The sequence below is a fragment of the Didymosphaeria variabile genome (genome assembly GCF_027946475.1).
Source record: "Didymosphaeria variabile strain IMI 356815 chromosome Unknown scaffold_1, whole genome shotgun sequence".
In the NCBI taxonomy this organism is placed as follows: Eukaryota; Fungi; Ascomycota; class Dothideomycetes; order Pleosporales; family Didymosphaeriaceae; genus Didymosphaeria; species Didymosphaeria variabile.
In genome coordinates, this window is record NW_026611620.1 from 4,968,675 (window position 1) to 4,985,158 (window position 16,484).

The 16,484-nt window shown below is 52.9% G+C and overlaps 4 protein-coding genes across 4 annotated transcripts; 2 read left to right on the forward strand and 2 right to left on the reverse strand.

Annotated features, from left to right (window-relative positions):
• N0V89_001611 (uncharacterized protein) lies at nucleotides 1-2,347 on the reverse strand (the record flags this gene model as incomplete). The annotated part of the gene is made up of 4 exons (XM_056210422.1): nucleotides 1-875; nucleotides 970-1,558; nucleotides 1,619-2,257; nucleotides 2,318-2,347. The coding sequence occupies 4 exons, from the start codon at nucleotides 2,345-2,347 to the stop codon at nucleotides 1-3; spliced, it is 2,133 nt and encodes a 710-aa protein (XP_056077244.1).
• A 3,697-nt stretch (nucleotides 2,348-6,044) lies between these two features.
• On the forward strand, nucleotides 6,045-8,114 carry N0V89_001612 (uncharacterized protein; the record flags this gene model as incomplete). Its single annotated transcript, XM_056210423.1, has 3 exons — nucleotides 6,045-6,227; nucleotides 6,376-6,673; nucleotides 6,796-8,114. 3 exons carry the CDS (start codon nucleotides 6,045-6,047, stop codon nucleotides 8,112-8,114), a joined length of 1,800 nt encoding a protein of 599 aa, XP_056077245.1.
• Nucleotides 8,115-8,725: 611 nt separating this feature from the next.
• On the forward strand, nucleotides 8,726-9,317 carry N0V89_001613 (uncharacterized protein; the record flags this gene model as incomplete). The annotated part of the gene is made up of 2 exons (XM_056210424.1): nucleotides 8,726-8,791; nucleotides 8,892-9,317. The coding sequence occupies 2 exons, from the start codon at nucleotides 8,726-8,728 to the stop codon at nucleotides 9,315-9,317; spliced, it is 492 nt and encodes a 163-aa protein (XP_056077246.1).
• Nucleotides 9,318-9,418: 101 nt separating this feature from the next.
• N0V89_001614 (uncharacterized protein) lies at nucleotides 9,419-10,616 on the reverse strand (the record flags this gene model as incomplete). Its single annotated transcript, XM_056210425.1, has 3 exons — nucleotides 9,419-9,541; nucleotides 9,603-9,877; nucleotides 9,944-10,616. The coding sequence occupies 3 exons, from the start codon at nucleotides 10,614-10,616 to the stop codon at nucleotides 9,419-9,421; spliced, it is 1,071 nt and encodes a 356-aa protein (XP_056077247.1).
• Nucleotides 10,617-16,484: the final 5,868 nt, after the last annotated feature.

The following is a 16,484-nucleotide window of genomic DNA, read 5'->3' on the forward strand; positions in this document are numbered from 1 at the left end:
TTAAGCCTTGCCGCGCTTTGGCGTGGCCAAGAAGGCAAGCCTGGACTTGCTGATTGAGTTTCCCTGCGGCGTGCGGCGGGGCAGCTTCGATGCAGATTTCGAGGGCGTCTGCGGGACTGCTACCGGAGCAGTCTTGATCTTCTTTGCGGAGCGCCCAGTATCAGGGGATTGCTCGCTGTTCTCCTTGTCCGAGCCCTCAGAGACCGTCTCGAGCTTGCGCTTCTTGCCCTCCACGATCGACGAGGCATCACTCTTTCGAACCATGCGGATAGTACCTGTCGAAGGAGGACCAAAGTTGATGGGCTTGTCAGATTTGAACGAGAATGCGGCTGATGCGGCTGGCGTGCTCTCGGTAGCACCGCCGAAAGTGAGACATCGCGATGGCGAAGCGGAAGCCGACTCTGCACCTTCAGGAATGGTGGGGTACTCCACCGAGCTGCCCAAGCTGGGATAGATGACTGCTCCAGAGGGGACCTCGGACCCAGCACGCAGCTTCATCGGCGAAGGAGACTTGCCAAGCTCATCAACTCCCGCTCGCTCCAGCGTGCTATTGGTGAAGTTGACGTGCTTCTTCACCGGCGCTGTTTTGGGCATCGCAGGAAGCACGTTGCTGGTGTTCCATCCGGATGGGGGAGACATATGGGTGCCGGCAGCGATCTTTGTAGGATCTTCGGAGAACTTGCGGCCCGGTGTGCGGAGGATGGATCGAACGCGCTGGAGTGAGCTGCTTGTCTTGCGGATACCGTCACGAACGCCCTCCTTAAAGGCGTTGCTAATGTTGGTCGGCAAGAACATGTTCTTCGTGGGTGAGGGTGAGCCATTGTTGGTGGGCGAGAGGAGGTTCCTCGTCGACGGCGAATGCAGTAGAGACGGACCTGTGAAGGAAGAAATCAGCTTTTGTACACTACGCTATAGCCTACAGTGTCCGCGGTAGGTGTGCGGCTACTTTGACGATAGATTCGAACTCACCAGGAATCATCGATTGAGACTTGAGTGTCTTGACACTCTGAGTTCTCGCGATGGACGATTTCGTCGGTGTCATCAGCCTAGACGCCAGTCGCGGCAAGCCCGTGTTCTTCCGAGCCGGTGTCGAGGTAACAGCAGCGGACTTATCAGGCGCAGGGCCGTCGCGGGATGTCGGGCGCGCAGTAGCAGCGTCGTCTGTCTCGGTACGCTTGACACGCTTCGCGAACGGGTTGTCCTCCTGGGTCGGACGGGGACCATCTCGCGACGGAGGAAGAGCTCGGACAGTCGTTTGCGACCGCGGAAGGCTGCTGCCCGCCATGTCCATCTTAGACTGGGTCCGCTTGAGCGGCGTGGGAGCAATCTTTGTTGTGGTCTCTGCTACGTCCATCTTCGACTGGGTGCGCTTCAATGCGGAAGTAGGAGCCTTTGGCATGGACTCTAGCAAATCCATCTTAGACTGCGTCCGCTTCAGCGTGTTCGGGGTCTTCGTGCTCGATTCCGCCTTGCTGAGGTCGACCTTGGAGGACGACTTCTGAAGGGCACGGAATGCAGAGGGATGGTTGGCGATCGAGTCCATCTTCTTGAATTCTTTCTGTGAAGCATCAACGTTAACTACGTTACTGAACAAGAACTGCAAGATCTAGACACATACCATGTGAGCGTCGCTGAAGCGCGCCATCTTGCCCTTGGGGACGGCAGTCTTGCGTTTGGGTGTCATATCAACGGGAGCGGTAAACTCGTTCGCCTTGAACAGGCCCCGACCCGCTGCCTCTTGTGTGCCGTCCTTCAAGATCCTCTTCGAAGACGGGCTAAGAGCACTAAGAGGTGATTTGAACCGGAAGCGAAAGCGAGTGTCCGGCGACACAACATCCCCTTCCGGCACCTTGCCTGGAGTCGCCTTCGTCGGTGTGTCTTGTCCAGCGCTCAAACCCATGGGCTTCGGCGGAGCTGTGTGCGCGCCCAAAGCCTGGAATCCGAGCCAGCGCGCCTCGTCCAAGTACTTGGCAGTGCTGGCGTGATGGTGAGCCGGATGCATCTCGATGCCGGTTGGCTTGATCGGAGTGCGATTGTTGGGGGTGCGGCTGGGTGTTGCGGTCGGCTCTGGAAGCTGCGACGCCTTCGAGGCCTTCGTACCGTTGGTCGCGGGCTTCTGTGGCGTCTTCATCGCGAGCTCTTCGTCCTCTGCAACGGCGGGAAGCTCTTGCTGAGCTGGCGAGTTGGAGCGAGACGGAGCAGTCTCCCAGCTGTCGCGGGAATCGCTGGAGCGCGACTGCGTGGGCGCCGGCGAATGCTGTAGGCGGTGAGCACATGCGTGTAAACAAACATTGGACCCAACGCGACGGCAGCATACCTTCTGGAGCCTGGCTGAGCGGCGCGCCATGGTGTTGATGTGATCAATTTCTAAGTAAATAATTAGCAGGTGCACCAGGTCAAGGACTGCTGCACGGATATATGTGGTGGTCTGTGGGACGTGGGGAGATATGAGCCGGGCTAGAATAGTTCGTCATATGCCAAGGTAAACAAAAAGCTTGGGCCATATCACGTGTTCGGTCCCAAACGGCCCGCCGATGCAGACGCTGTGCCAACGGATAAGACCTCGTATCACCAATGCTCACTCCATCGTCTGATACGCTGTCGGCTGTGTGTACATTCGATCAGCCTGATTGAACTCTGTTTACCTTGCGACAAGCTCCATTGCGCCCGCACGAAGCGTGACTTCAGCAGCATTGATGACTCGCATGTAGATGACTGTATTCATGATCGCACAGGATAGTCTGAGAGATCTGAGCTATGCCGGACTTCGGCGATACAGTCGTACGAAAGATATTGGTCCAAAGGATACTCGAGCCAATGCAGCCAGCAGAGAGATCGGCCATACCTGCAAGAAACTTGTTAGAGCTACGTACCATCAAGAGATGCAGTACATCAGATTACATTGAAGTAGGGTGAACCATGTTGATAGGTCGAGCCTTGTTCTGCCATATCTATTTACGGACAGTGTGGAAGCTATGAGGTCTTATGGACCATCTCCAACGGATACCTTGAGATGAACAGATATCGTTTTAGAACCTTGTGTCAAATACGGTTTGATTCTTTTCATATCTCTACGTAAAATCTTTGACCTCCAGTGGTATAGCTTCAAACCGACTCAAGCATGCTGACACCCTGGTTAAGTCTCGCCGCTCCCTTCGATGCACTTAGAGAACGAGCTCAATGCTGAGGCTGAACTATACAGTCATCTTTAACGATGTATTCAGACCTACTGCACGCGCCCGGTTTCCCTTAAGCGAATAACCTACCAGCAGCGTCGACATCTCATGCAGTACCACTCACACCGTTGTATGATCGAACTACTCGATCGCTCTACTAAATCAAGAACGCAGCGAGGCAATTACTTGTACAGAGGTTCGAAGCAACTGGGTTCCTAAAGACGTGGAGTATTCCGTAACTACGATCGATCCGTAACACGCTTTTCGTTCACTCCCTCGGTATCAGAAGGCCAAATCTGCCAAAGGAGTGGCTTTGAGCACAGTAGCCTGATAGTTGTACTGAGTGGTGCACCGTAGGAAGTGCATCTCGAATGCCTACACCATACCCAGACCATAGCTACCCGACGCGATACTGATTGGTGCATAAGCATTATCAATTCCAAAACTTAGTATCGCCAGCAAATTCAACATAATCCCACAATCACTCCAAATCCACGATGCAAGGAAGAACCCCTCACCCCCTCAGGATGTCCTACAAACATTTACAGGTGCCTCACCCAACAAAACAGACGACAAATTGCGCCCTCTTGGCACCCAATCTCCGCTCTCGTCCCCCCAAAAGCCCAAGAAGCTCGGCACTCACATCCATTGCTCCGCCGCGATCCGTCTCGGCGCCCGAGCAAAAATACCAAAGCAATATTGTCAGTTCTTGGTATGCAACATGACCCAGAAGAGGCAGCCAAGCTGCTGAGATATGCCGGGGCAGCGAAGCATACGCGTACCTGTTGCTGAGCCTGTTGCTGAGCGGGTGGGCGGAGATGGTGGTGCTTGTTATGACTTCACTGTGCACCAGCGCCACAATGGGCGTGTTGAGTGGCGCGCGTCGATAGGGTGGAAGGAAGTGAGCACAAATAGCGCACCATAGACACATGTAGGCTTATGGACGCGTGTACTATCTACTGGTTTGAACAGATCAGTGACGGGCTGCGCTAGTTCTCAGGGCCAAATTGGGTGACAGCGAGCTCATCCGCGAGAACGACATTATGTGCTTAAAAGGGACATATGGACTTTGATACACTGTACTGCTGTCCAGGGGCATGGAGCAAAGATGCACGAAGTATTGTGCGTTAGTCCACCTCAACCACATCCCGTTTCGCTATCTTGTTCGATATTGAAACGGAAGGTGCGACTCAGCTGCAACATCTGGCCTAGCTGCTTACAATATCCTACAGATGGTGTGATTGCAGACCTGCTTTTTGGGTGCTAACTGCACAGCCTCGGGCCAAGCACTCTGATTTTCTTGGGTATTTCTTGGTGCCAAGGCACGGGGCTCGTCCCGCTCTTCTCATCCGCACAAAGCCAAGATGCTGTGGTGTACTGTAAGCACGGTAGTCTACACATTACCATCTGCTCGTTGAAAACAAAGAGCCGTGTGACAATGTTTAGTTGATGGAAGACTGGTAATGGTGTACGATACGGACAACCATGTTGTTTCGCTGTAAGCAAGTCGAGACTGCCCATGTGGACCCAGATGCGTTTCAATGATCTTTGCAGTGGGATTGAAACATGCCAACGGTTCGTGCAGTGATTTTTGAGACGACTTCATGATCGGTACACTGAGCCCCGATGTAAAGAAACATCCATATAGCGAACTGGGAGATCTAAAGGATGGAATCGGTTGCACAGCATGTAAAGTACTTCATTCGGCAAACTTATTCCCGTCGGCAATTACGGTACGCCTGCGTCTGGTTCACATTAGCTTGATGGCATCCGAGGAGTGTAAGAGAGTATTCCATTTAAACGCGCTTGAACTGACTCACTGTTTCCAGAGCTGCTTCAGGTTACTGAGCTGATTAGCAGGTGCGCATATCAGTGGAGGCCGTTGGATCATATGCAGTCATGACTAAGACTTGTACTCTCAGGGTCGAAAGACAAAGACCTGAGGGTCCCTGGAGACCAGGTGTTCTACCAGATGGCGGACCTCAAGTCGACTGCGGATGACATGTGCTTGGCTGAGGTCACGGTAAAAGCGAGGCCCATCACGGCCTCGCGAAGCGTGGCTATTCGAAGCACGAAACCAGAGCGGGGCGTGTTGGCGAGAACGAGCAGAAGACGTTGCCACGAGGCACACAGCGCTGAAGCTCTGGGCGACACTGCCCGGCCATGACGAGCGTTTCCGCTGAAGCCAAGTTTGGGCGGGCGAGTTCTTGGGTGTTGTCGGACTTGGCCCTAGGCGGGAGTTTCGGCTGGGTCTCATGCTGATCGCCCAGCCTGGCGGCATGCGGAATGCACGGCCGCCGAGGAAATCTTCTCTCCACGCCACCGCTCGTGCGCGTACCTTTGGATGCAGCAACAGACGGCGCTCAACGGGCGCCCGGATGTGCTCTCACGGGCAGCAGCTGAGACCTGCCTGGGTTTGGACGCGACGGGCAGAAGCCGGGATGGTCGGTCGACGCCATCAACGCTTCGCCTGCGCCAAGGCTTGGCAGTACGTAACAGGCGCAAGCGCAGCCTGATCGGGCTTGGCGCGTGCTTTGGCGTTCTCGCTGCGACTGGCCAAGGGTGACGGGGGCTGAGCGCTGGATGGGCTATTTCTTGGGTGCTTTCCGGGACAAATTGGCGCCCAGATGTTGCCCAGGTTTTCCTCCCCCGCTCATTTCATACTTCACGCGCTCCTGCCCCGTCCTCGCTTTCTTGAACTCTTTCTCCGCAATTCGAGGCTTTTGGCACGCGCATTCCTTTCAACTGAGTGCGCCTTCCCTTCCTGCGCGGCTGGTATTACCTAAGCACGCGCGAACCTCGGATTTTTACTTGTCTGGGACTTCTTGTCGCCAAGAACTCTCCACCTCACCCAAGTCTACCCCAGCAATGGCAGAACAGCAACCTCAAGCAACTGTGCCCCAGACGGCCGCTCCTCAGCAGCCCGCCATCGGCACCCCGACACAACAGCCTGCCCAGATCCCCCAAGCATCCAACGTCGGCGCCACTGATACACTCGTCTGCCAGTGGCAGAATTGCGGCGAGCGTTGCCCGACAGCTGAGCAACTCTATGTAAGTTGAGTCCAAAGCACAACAACATCATGCAAGACGCGTATTATGGTCTGCATGCCTCCATATACGCGTCCCTCACATCCGCGACCTTCGAAAACGCGTGGCTTCCCATCAAAACCCACGTGATCCATAACTGACAACACCGCAGGACCACGTCTGTGAGCGCCATGTTGGTCGCAAAAGCACCAACAACCTGAACCTCACCTGCCAGTGGGGCAACTGTCGTACCACGACCGTTAAGCGAGATCATATCACCTCGCACATTCGCGTCCACGTCCCCTTGAAGCCGCATAAGTGCGACTTCTGTGGCAAGGCGTTCAAGCGTCCTCAAGATCTCAAGAAGCACGTCAAAACCCACGCTGATGATTCTGTCCTTCTGCGCTCTCCTGAGCCGAACCGTGGTGGCCCTCACGGAGGACCCGGCTACCCAGGTCAAGGCGGCAAACGTAAGTGCTCTTCATCGCATCCTCTAAGCAACCCGATGATCCTTTGTACCCCACCGAAATCCCCTAATCATCGTTCACTAAATCTCTCATATCTCTTTTCAATTCTAACTCGCGCTCCATAGTGGTCGCTGACTTGCAGGCGCTTGCCGCTACAGCCAGCGGATACCAATATCCCGAAGGTGGTCTCGGTCCCAATGGAGGCTACGGCCAACAACACCCTGGCGGCGCCCCAGCTGGATTCTACGGTGGACCTCCCCAAAATTCCGCATATGGTCCCGTCTACTATGCACTCAACCCTGCCCAGCAAAACTTGAACGACTCTTACGAGATCCGAAAACGTGCTGCGTATGATGCATTGAACGAATTCTTTGGCGACGCCAAGCGCCGCGCTATCGATCCTGCCACGTACTACGATGTCGGTCAAAGGCTTATGGGTCTCCAAGGCGTTCAGCTGCCCGTCGTCGGTGGTGGCGGCTACCAGCAAGGAGGTATGTCCGAGTACGGCGGCCACGGAGGCACAATGATGGCTCAAGCTACTCACCCTCCTATGCATCCTTACTCGCTACCGCTCCCCAACCTGCGCACCAAGAGCGATCTTCTCAACATCGATCAGTTCTTGGAGCAGCTGCAGAGCACTGTGTATGAGAACCCCAACCACGCGGCCGCTGCTGGTGTTCAACAAGCTGGCGCCCACTACCTCCACACTGGCGCCGCATACCGTACTAGCCATTCGCCGCCTGGGCTTCCGACAACGCACCCTCAATCCTCGCATGCCACTGCTGCCGCTTCCGCGAACGCCGACACTCCGGCTTTGACTCCAGCATCAAGTGTCATGTCGTACGCTTCTCAGCACTCGCCCGGATCGCACCACTCTGGCAGCACCGTTTCCCCTACGACCAGGACCTCAATGGGTAGCATGTACCCAACTCTGCCTTCAGTCAGTGCCATGTCAGACATGTCAGCCGCTGCACCTTCATCCGGCTTGGCACCCGCCTTTGATGCCGATGGTCGCCGGCGCTACTCTGGTAACCTTTTGCAGAAGGCAGCTCCAGGTCGCGACGAACAGGATCAGATGGACACATCCGACGATGCGGAGGAAGGCAAGACTCCTCGTGATTCTGAGCAAGACAACCTGCATCACACAGTTAACCAGCTCGCGATCCACTCGCCCAAGGTTGACCCAGCTCTGTCAATGCGCTCTCCAAGTGCTGTCTCGTCAACATCTACCGAACAGCCTCATGAGACTTCTCAACAGACCTGGGTAGAAAACATCCGCACGATTGAGAGGTTACGAGCATACCTCAAAGAGAGGCTTGAGTCTCATGACTTCTCAGACGACGAGGAGGACATCAAACATGAGGACGAGAGTAGAGATCATATGAGCGACGATGCCCGGGATCTGTACCCTGTACTACGGGCTGTACAAGAAGGAAGGGAGTAAATTTTTCAATTCTTGTCCGCAGTCAGTGCAAGTAAATTCGTAGGGTTTTGGGTGCGGCGACATGAGGCGTTCAGGAGTTCTACCGAACTTACAAGGGTATGACCAGAGACTGGTGGTCTCACGCAGGATACGATGGTGTTTGTTGTTTATCCCAATATCCCATCTTCAAGGGTTTCACATAGTGGAACTCACAACAGTGCTTCAATTCAAGCTTTATTTCCTCTCTTCATCATTGAATTTGATCATACTGTGAATAACGATTCTCCTGTCGTGTGAGTTACGGAGTGATGCAAACGGCGTTGCGGGCGCTCCTTATCGGACGCTAGTTCCTGTGACTAATGCGGCTCCCCTGCCCATCACGCGTTCACCCCACAATCACCTCGACCCGCCAAGCGCATCCCCCGCGCCTCTTGCACGCGATCTCGGAACGATCCAAGGTACTGGCATGGATCGTCGTGCTTCTTTCCTCGAGGCCGACTGAGCCTCTTCTTCATTACCACCATACTTCCATAATTGATCTCTACTTGCAACCACGGACTCCATCGTACTGCCGTCGTGCGTACGACCATTCGATTACTGGAACTTGACACTACCGACTGAAAGCGCACAATATGTCTGGACGCGGCGGCGCAGGGAACATCATCCGCGCACAGGAGCAGAGCAAGAAGACCGTCGAGGTGCGTAGCGATTTTCCGTCGCAGCGACGCAGGCGCCCCCGTTGCGACCTGTCGCCAGTCCGACCTCGAAGCGTTTCCACGTCGCTAACACTAAATACAGGACGTAGAAGCTCAGCGCATTCCCTCCACAACCGCCGACGCTGCTCCTCCATCCACCACGGCAGCTCAATCCTACGCCCATACTGGCCGCGGCGGCGCAGGCAACTGGTACCAGCCCGAGCGGCTCGCGAAGGAAGGCACGTTCTCGACGCCCTCGGATTCCACCGCGCTGCCGACGACCGCAAAGCCGAACGTGTCTACGCCGTGGCATCCTGAGAATCAGCAGATGCCTGTTGGGCGGGCGGGACGCGGTGGGGCGGGGAACTTCGTGTGGAAGGACGAGGAGGAGGAGAAGAAGACGAAAGAAGACAAGGAGAAGCTGGGTGAGAAAGTGAGTGAGAGCGTGGAGAGAGATGTTGAAGCGGTGTTGGCGAAGCCACCTGGGGCGCTGTTGGGTGGTGTGAAGGCGGGGAGGGGTGGTAGGTAGGGTAGGGGCTGAGATGAGACGGCTTCACGTTCTTGCGGAACGCGGAGATGCGGATTATGATCATTGATTATGTACAGATGTGAGCATCTATCGGAGAGAGCTCAGTCATACGACCTGAGCAGATCCGAAATGGCGTAGTACGCTGGCTTCTTCGTGAAGTTTGCATCCCAGATATCGGCGTTTCCGTAGCCCGGGAAGGTATCCGGCACCCAGCTTACAGGGTCCTAGACTCAATCAGTAAATGCTCTTTATCTACGTCTCAATCACACCACGGATATCACGTACCCAGAAGTCCCACACAGTGACACCGACGCAGTCGTCCGCATCGAGGCACGCCTTAGTCGAGTCCGCGTAAACCTGCGCCTGGAGCGCCTGCGCCGTCGAATTGTCAGGAAGCTGAAGCCTCACATCTAGCTCCGTGAGCGCGGTCTCCACGCCAAGCCTGCTAAACAGCTTATGCGCAGCCATCTGAGCGTCGTAGCTCGGGGCGCGCCCAACGGTGTAATGCGCTTGCAGTCCCACCCCATCAATGGGTACACCGCGTTTCTTAAAGTCCTTGACTGCCTTCTATCAGCTCAGGCTTCCACAGCTTCCCTCCACATTACGTTCGAATAGGATGCACTTACCCATCGCAGCAACCTTACTACTCTTATTATTCACACTCTCAATCGCATAGTCGTTGTAATACAACTTCGTCCCCGGCCGGGTATACTTCCGCGCAAACTTAAACGCCAGCTCGATGTACTCCGCGCCAATAGTATCGAGCCAGATATCCTTCCTCAAACTCGCTGCCGCGTCATCGTCGAACGCCTCGTTGACTACATCCCACGCATAGCAGTCATTATAGTAATGCCTCGCCTCGTGCTTGATGTGGTTCTCCAAGACCTTCACTAACGCTGGCTTCGTCCAATTTGCAGAAGTCAGCCACTCAGGCAGCTGGTTGTGCCACACGAAGTTGTGGCAGCGCTTTAGCTGGCCGGCCCTAGTAGCCGGCACGGTGATCTGGTCGCCGAGCGTGTAGTTGAAGACGCCCTGCGTGGGCTCGATGTACATCCATTTCTGGCCGTTGGCGGGGGTGACCTGGCCGAATTCGGAGCGGTTGCGCGCGATGGAGATGTACTGCTTGTTGTCGAGGACGACGTTGTCGATTGCGGTGCCGAAGTAGAGCAGGCCGGCGCGTTTGGCGAGGACGTCGAGGCCGGGGTACTTGAGCGGCTTGCTGTGGGGTTTGGTCCAAGGCCAGGTGGGAAGCGCAGTAGAAGCAGCAGGCAGAGCCGCGACGAGGAGCGTGAGCTTCATCTTGTTCGCAAGATGTCAATTGGCATCGAAAACTCCTGGGGAGGATAGACTGCGACGAGCGAGGGCGCTGAGGAAGTCATCTTTGCGTGGTGTGTGGAGGGTATATATGACTTCCTGCGTGCAGCTACCCCTACCTCTGGCCTGGGGAGCAGGCCCAGCCACCCGTCATGAGCCCTTCTAGAATGCCGTATGCAATTAACCGTGCCGGGATGTTCATCGTGGATGCTGGGTTTCCTCGGCGCTGGGTGGGAGATCGACGCGGATAAATTCAGGTACGAGCAGGATATACAATGGACTAAGGACGACGCCTAGATACTAGGCCGGAACAGTGTTGACAGCGCGGTGGCAAGGGCGTAGTCGGAATGAGCGCAGCTTGGACAGGTCGATTGGTGTCGAAAGGCCGTATGATAAAATTGGAGTTGATGCTCAGTTCAATGTTGCATAGGGCGCCGGTCATGGGTAACAGTGTGCTAGCTTGGTTCCTACCAGATACAACTTCCATACCAGAGGTACGCCGGACTGGCCAAGAAGAACATCACATGTACCCCGCATGCCCGCGGAGGCAAACACGTTGCTCCGGCTGCCCGCAACGACTATGTTGCGACGAGGTTAGACTCTAAGAAACGAGCCGTACCGAGCGCGCTGAATAGGCTAAATAGAGACGTCGAGCAGCACTTCAGATCTTAGGGTCAACTTTGCTATTGTTATTGTCGTCCTTCAATCTGCCGTTCAGGCTTGTGGCGTATCTTGTAGTGCATTTTCTCTTTTGGAAGGTGCATAGCGTATGTGTGCCTTCGTGGTAGGAATCGTGGTGGCGACGTCGTGACGGTCCTCGACGCAGAATCACCCAACAACACGAAGTAGAATGTTACTCACGCATAACACATGTCGCCGCACTCTTATATTTGCTCTCCCAGATACACCTCTCCTTCTGACGATACCCGCGTATGTATGCTCATATGATTCTGAGGCCGGTCCTCTGACCAATCGCTGGGTTGGGATGGTTGGAGTCCCGTCGTGGACCTGGTACTGTCGGTATGGCTCCCAACCCTCTTTCTGTACCGGCGGTAGAGTTTTCGGGTCACGGTGAGGCAAAGGCATACTATGGAGACGCAGGCTTCGGTGTTGTTCCAGATTATCGCCTCTACAGATGCGGCTAACAATACTAAGCTTACAAGTAGATGTCTAGTAAAGGAGGTCTATACGTACAGATACGAGAATGGCTGCGCGTATATCTGAAGATTTCGATTGCGCGAAATATGCCACAGGCTCCTGCGCTGGAGGCTCGTCAGTGTTTGGGGAACGTATGATAATGACTGAGTTGGGATGATTTGCTTACAATACTCCCGTGCTGAGAGATATGCAGATTACAAGCTTCTCTTTCCGCCTCACTTGGAGGCCGCTGAAGAAGAACCATGGCAATAGTGCTAAGAAGAAGTCAAGAAAAGTGCCATAGCCTGTCCTCATGATCAGTTTTTACGAAGGATAGGTTTAAGTTGATGGAGTGGTCAGAGCATACCGGTAAGCAAATAGCCAACCAGGTTAACATCGAAATGACACTGCTTTGGTAAAAACATGTTCCAATTTGCGTTCACAGGAAAACATTGTACGAAGAGCCCAATGAACTCCAATGCCGATAAGAGACCGAGGGTTGCGAGGCTGACACAGAGAATGACTTTATGCCTACGAGATCGATACGATTAGAACGTAGAACTTAGGCTTGAGGACGCCGTTTATCTTACGTGATGTCGACAACTATCTCGAGCAGAAACGCAACGACCGCCGCCTTGCTCACGAACAGTGAGAACGTTACCAGGCTGGGAACTGCAAAAACGTACGGCTGAACAATTATCATATCTTCCCGGTCTAGATCAGCACGACCGAGGCCGTGGTATACGGCACCGATTGTGTTTCCAGTGAGTCCAAGCAGAAATACCTACTTGGAAAGTTAAGTGAGACTGTAATCATAGTAATGAGGACCGAAATGCATACCATTGTGGTCCACAGCAGATAGTCATCGGTCCGAAGTCCATGCATGAGTCGAATGCGAGCCCAGCTTCGGAGACAGACGAATATGAGAGCAACAATACACTGCGCTACTGTCACAATGACAAGCACACGGCCGCTAACTCTAGGCTGCATTGAGCTCATAGTCGTGAAGTCGTCGTTTGTTTTCAGAAAGTGGTAGTAGGCTCAGATAGGATCTTGGACATAGTGAAGGACGATTGTCGTAATCATACCATCTTTAATAGAGCGATCTGCCACTAACCTCAAGACGGCAGGATAAATCAGTCGGCATTACGTCGCTGAAAGCAACCTATAAAGACTTTGCAAACTCAGATATGAGCTACGTCACCTGAAATTCATGTAACTCTAGCAAGTAAGTCTTAGCTTCCATCTGCTTTCAATGCAATCAAGCGAGTGAGTAGGACGCACGATGGACCTCGAGGCACATACTAGCAAATAAGGCGTGCTGTCTCGTTCAGCCATGTGTATCACGTAACAGAAATTAAGCTGCTTACAAATCTGATCTAGAGCACACAATCAAAGTTGGTGTTTCTCGTGCTTAAATAAGGCTGATACTGACGGACGCGGCGTGAAATCTAAGACATGCTGGAATGCCTTCAGCTCTGCATCAACGGAATGTGAGTAATCCTGCGGCTGTCGCCTCGAGCATCCCCTTTAGATCGTAGGGACTCAGAGAGTCGGATAAGTGTGAATGCAGTGAATGCATATAATATCACGTGTCCAGCCCTAAAAGGTCGGCTGTATCTACCGATGCAAACGCTGTGTCAACGGATGAGACATCGTATCACCCCGTCACTCGAATCTGATGCGCTGCCGGTTGCTCGTACATATCACTCTCGTATACATTTTCGCACCTTTCAAGCACAGTGTTAGAGACCAGACTCAGAAAACATATTTCAAGAAATTCCCGACTAGCGAGATCCATGTCCACCAGATCAGTTACTTTCGGCTTGCAGATTGTTCTTACGCATACCTAGACGCTTAATCGAGCACACCATACGCTCCTGCTTCCTTGTCAAACATGATCCTTAGGTCACCAGCATTACGTTCAGGTTTCTCCCGAACTGCAATATTCTCATGCGTGTACACTACATCATTTCGAAAAACAGGTTGGACTCAACGATTTCTATCAGCACCATTCATTCTTACGCCGAGTCTAGTCCTGTACGACTTTGCAAAGCAGATAATTGGCATTTGAAATTCTGTAGACTCGTTCATGCGGAATTGCAAAGCACGAACCTAGGTCTGGTCTAAGATTTTGCACCGCGTTCCAGTCATGCGACCAAGTACTCGTGATGGGTAAGATATTCCATTTTGCTACGCTTAGGATTCCTCCTCCCCGCGGACAAAATTGATCCATTTCCGCACGCAGCGATCCTCTCCACTGCAGTGATGTGCGCGATCGGGGTTCCAATTGCAGCATTTATAGCACCACTTGGTATAACATCATAATCCGATATGAATACATCGAGCTGTACGTAAACCTCCCTACGCGACGCTCGGATCCATAATATGATTAGTATATTCTCGATGACTCGAATCTGGTTACTTCAGCTTCGAGCTTCCCGGTCGTAGCTCAGTGTTGTCCACTGTGCTGTATACATCCAGTAGTGTATATATACAGGGGTTACGCCGTGAGAAGCTCTATTATCTTTGGAGCTGGTGGACTCTTGATTGGGGCAGGCGAGCAGAAAGCCTTGTACAACATTGCGTTCGTTCCGTTATCATTGCATTGGAGTTTCGTAGAAAATGAAAAGCTCCGTGATAAAGATGTCGTGTCACTCAAATCTGCACAAAGCTTTCAGAGTCGTACAGTTTCAAGATTCACTCTAGGCCACTGATTACAAGCCAAGCAGAATTCAATCCACCTCAGACCTGATTTCCTCGATGTTAGTACGCGCTCTCAAGAGGCGCGCTAAAAGAGGCGAAGGGATCAGCGAGGCTGTGATTTCTTTTCCTCACATATTCAACAAGACGCAAAGTGCGTTGCTAGATCGCTTGCAACCCGAAACAAGTTTTCAACGATAAGAATAGGAAATCTGCACCGATTGTTAGACTCGGAGCCATACGGCTTGCACTCGGGAAGAGAGTGGTTTGTATAATACCAACAATTCTCTTTAATCAACATGAACGGGATGTACAAAGTTCCACATATTTGTCATTCCAGCGTTCTTGTTGTTCATAATCAACGTATTCAAACTCCTTGTTCCAGCAAACAGTGTGGGAAAGGTGAACTCGAACAAATTGGGCTTGTTCGCTCGTTGCGATCGTCCAGTTATGAACGACCACAACCATCGAATGATTTCATCCCGGTTTCTCGCATCTTGAGGTCGAATATTTCGATTACCTCAAGATCGCTAAACCCGTTGCGCACAAAATCTAGTGGCATCTCCTCATCGTTAGTAACGCTTCTAAGCCGTCGGAGTGTAAGGGACTATTAACCATTCGAAGAAACATTATTGGGCCTTCTTTAACGATTTTGGTGAAGGTCTGGTGCCTATTCTGCCGAACACCACGTCGTATCTGGGTCTATGTTCCGAAGAGACGAAGAATTCCGTCGACTGTACATGTCTACTATGTTCCTCGCACCACACCAAATTTGTGTATCCGCTAATATCCTTCGCTGTGGGGTATGAGTGTCGCCTCCCCTCGTCAATCGGATAGATTGGCTTTTTGAGAATTTCGGTAACCAAGTATCGCGAGACGACATTCTCGTCGGTTGTATCGTCGAAGGATACGGCTGCTGATCTCCATATATGTGCTCCATTGTCTGATTGAGCGTTGATCTCTATTGTGGGAGCTCTTTGGGTTGTATGTCTCCGATGCTTCAGCGATTGTCAGCCGCAGAACACCAAATGCACACTTCCGACCGTATGCTCAACTATAACGGACCTTTGATTTATTTCGTGACTTTAGTGGTAAACATGAGAACATTCTGCGCTTCAAACTCGAGCAGTAACGCGCAATCTCAATGGGGTGTAAGTGCGGTGTTCCGGTGAAGGACTCTTGCGAGTGTGCCTCGCCGACTGCAGGACGAGGAAGGCTGAGCAGTCAGCCAGCCTGCCAGCCAGCCTGGTTCACCGGGGTCAGGATTTCACCAGATAATTGCATTTCAGGCTGCAAGACCGGAGGGCCCGTGGCAGATGGTACACAGTGCAGATCTTGCAAAGATACCATTGGTCGTGATCCTCCTAACGGTCTGTGCACTGCAGGACGGTAACTCGCTTGGATGTCTGGGTGGCTCTGCGCATCATACTTTGATTGGCCGGGGTCATCATGAGGCATACGTCGATCCAAAGCTGCATCATCCGTTGGCTGAACGTTCACATGATTGGCGCAAGGCGCATGAAGATTGACATGATTGGTGTAAGGTGACGCCTGGCTACGCCTCTGGGTCAGACTTCCAAAGTCGCCTTATCAGAACCAATTAAATGCAGTGCCACCCCACCATCTGCGCTGTTGGGTAACAGGATCTCTCGGTGAACTGAATAGAGATCGAGCTTCTTCTCTGCCCACGGTTGTGCCCTCATTGTCATCGCAACATAGGTGGCTTCGAGCTCAACTCAGAATTTTGTCTTACTCTCGAAATGTCTGTCGTACTTGCACGATCTTAAGCAAGCGAGTTTTCCGAGCAATCACTGGATGCTCAGAAATACATTATGACAACGCATCGTTCGCAGCCTTGTGAAAAGGGCCCTGGAGATTCAGTAGATGCATGATGCACTCTCATATGCAAGACAGCCAGCTATCAAGGCGGTTGAGTGGTTGGAACAGCCGAAAAGGCTGTAGATGTATACTTTGCCTCGTTGCCTTGACTGAGAAATGCGTACGCATACCTTT